This window comes from Eptesicus fuscus, chromosome 7 (assembly GCF_027574615.1).
Source record: "Eptesicus fuscus isolate TK198812 chromosome 7, DD_ASM_mEF_20220401, whole genome shotgun sequence".
NCBI lineage: Eukaryota > Metazoa > Chordata > Mammalia > Chiroptera > Vespertilionidae > Eptesicus > Eptesicus fuscus.
Window position 1 is genome coordinate 54,766,208 of NC_072479.1, and position 1,484 is coordinate 54,767,691.

The 1,484-nt window shown below is 34.5% G+C and overlaps 1 protein-coding gene across 1 annotated transcript; it reads right to left on the reverse strand.

The window, feature by feature from the left end:
- Window positions 1–307: 307 nt before the first annotated feature.
- LOC129149721 (olfactory receptor 6C76-like) lies at window positions 308–1,249 on the reverse strand. Its single transcript, XM_054718603.1, has one exon. The coding sequence runs from the start codon at window positions 1,247–1,249 to the stop codon at window positions 308–310; it is 942 nt and encodes a 313-aa protein (XP_054574578.1).
- Window positions 1,250–1,484: the final 235 nt, after the last annotated feature.

Genomic DNA, 1,484 nt, shown 5'->3' on the forward strand with positions numbered 1-1,484 from the left:
CCTTGGTGATAACTTTATTTAACTTTTGATTATTGTCCAAAGGAAAAGATCTTCAATGATTTGTAAACTAAATGTTGGCATTTAAAAAAACATGTCATTTTCATCTATGCAGCATCAAATTAATCATGCTCAGAAAAATTTCAGGGCATATAAATTTTAAGATAGTTGAGCCAAGTGAGGTCAAAATGGTATAAATAGAGAATAAAACTTGAAGAAAGAGGAAATACAGCAGTGGATGGAGAAATATAACAATATTCATATTATATTAGGCATACGGTTTCATTTAAATAAAGTTCAGGCCATAAATTTATGATGAAAATTTATTTGAGAAACATTTCTTGATGAAGTTCTTAAAGGACTGCCTTACCTGCTGGTTTCTTAAGGAGTAAATAAATGGATTTAGCATTGGGGCAACAGAGGTATTGAGCACTGCTATACCCTTGGTCAAAGCCACTCCTTCTTTTGCTGAAGTTTTGACATACATGAAAATGCAACTTCCATAAGAAATAGAGACAACAATCATGTGTGAGGAACAAGTGGAAAAGGCCTTTTTCCTTTGCTCAGCAGAGGGGATTCTCAGAATCATTTTAAGGATGAATACATAGGAAAGAATCACTAATGTTAAGGTTATCATAAGTGTGAATACCGCCAGAAAAAAGGCCAGGCGCTCTAGCAGTGCTGTGTCTGTGCAGGAGATCAGTAGCATTGCAGAAGAGTCACAGGTAAAGTGGTCAATGATGTTGGAGTCACAGAAATCCAGTTGAAGTCCCATGATCACAGGTGGAAAGATAATGAGAAATCCAACCAACCAAGAACTAATTACAAGCAGGTTGCAGATTCTGCTATTCATTATTACTGTGTAGTGCAGTGGCTTACAGATAGCCACATACCGATCATAGGACATAGCAGTCAAAAGGAAAAATTCTGTTGAACCAAGGAGAATGAAGAAAAATAACTGGGCCATGCAAGAGTTATAAGAAATGGTCATATCCCCTGTTGCAATGCTGACCAGGAATCTAGGAATACAAACTGTCGTAAATGAGATTTCTAGAAAAGCGAAATTCCTAAGGAAAAAATACATGGGGGTTTTGAGGTGTGAATCTATCAAAGTAAGGGTGATAATTGTTATGTTTCCAGTTATACTCAGGATATATGTGAAAAATAGAAATAGAAAAATTAAAACATTTAACTCTGGGTCATCTGTTAATCCCAGAAGAATAAACTCTTTTACAGATGTTTGGTTTTTCATTTCTTATTGTTAACTTCTTCCACATCTGTAAATGCAAAGAGAAAACAATGATTTAGTGAGTACAGGATTACTTTTTAAGAAATCACCTTTGCCAGCTTAAGAAATACTGTATTTAATATAATGGGCCAATAAATTAGCTACCAAGTTTTACTGAATTCTGAAAATATTTGTGAGCCAGGACAAAGAAAGTTATACTTAATATCTGCCTTGTAGATCACTAGCCATTTAATATTAA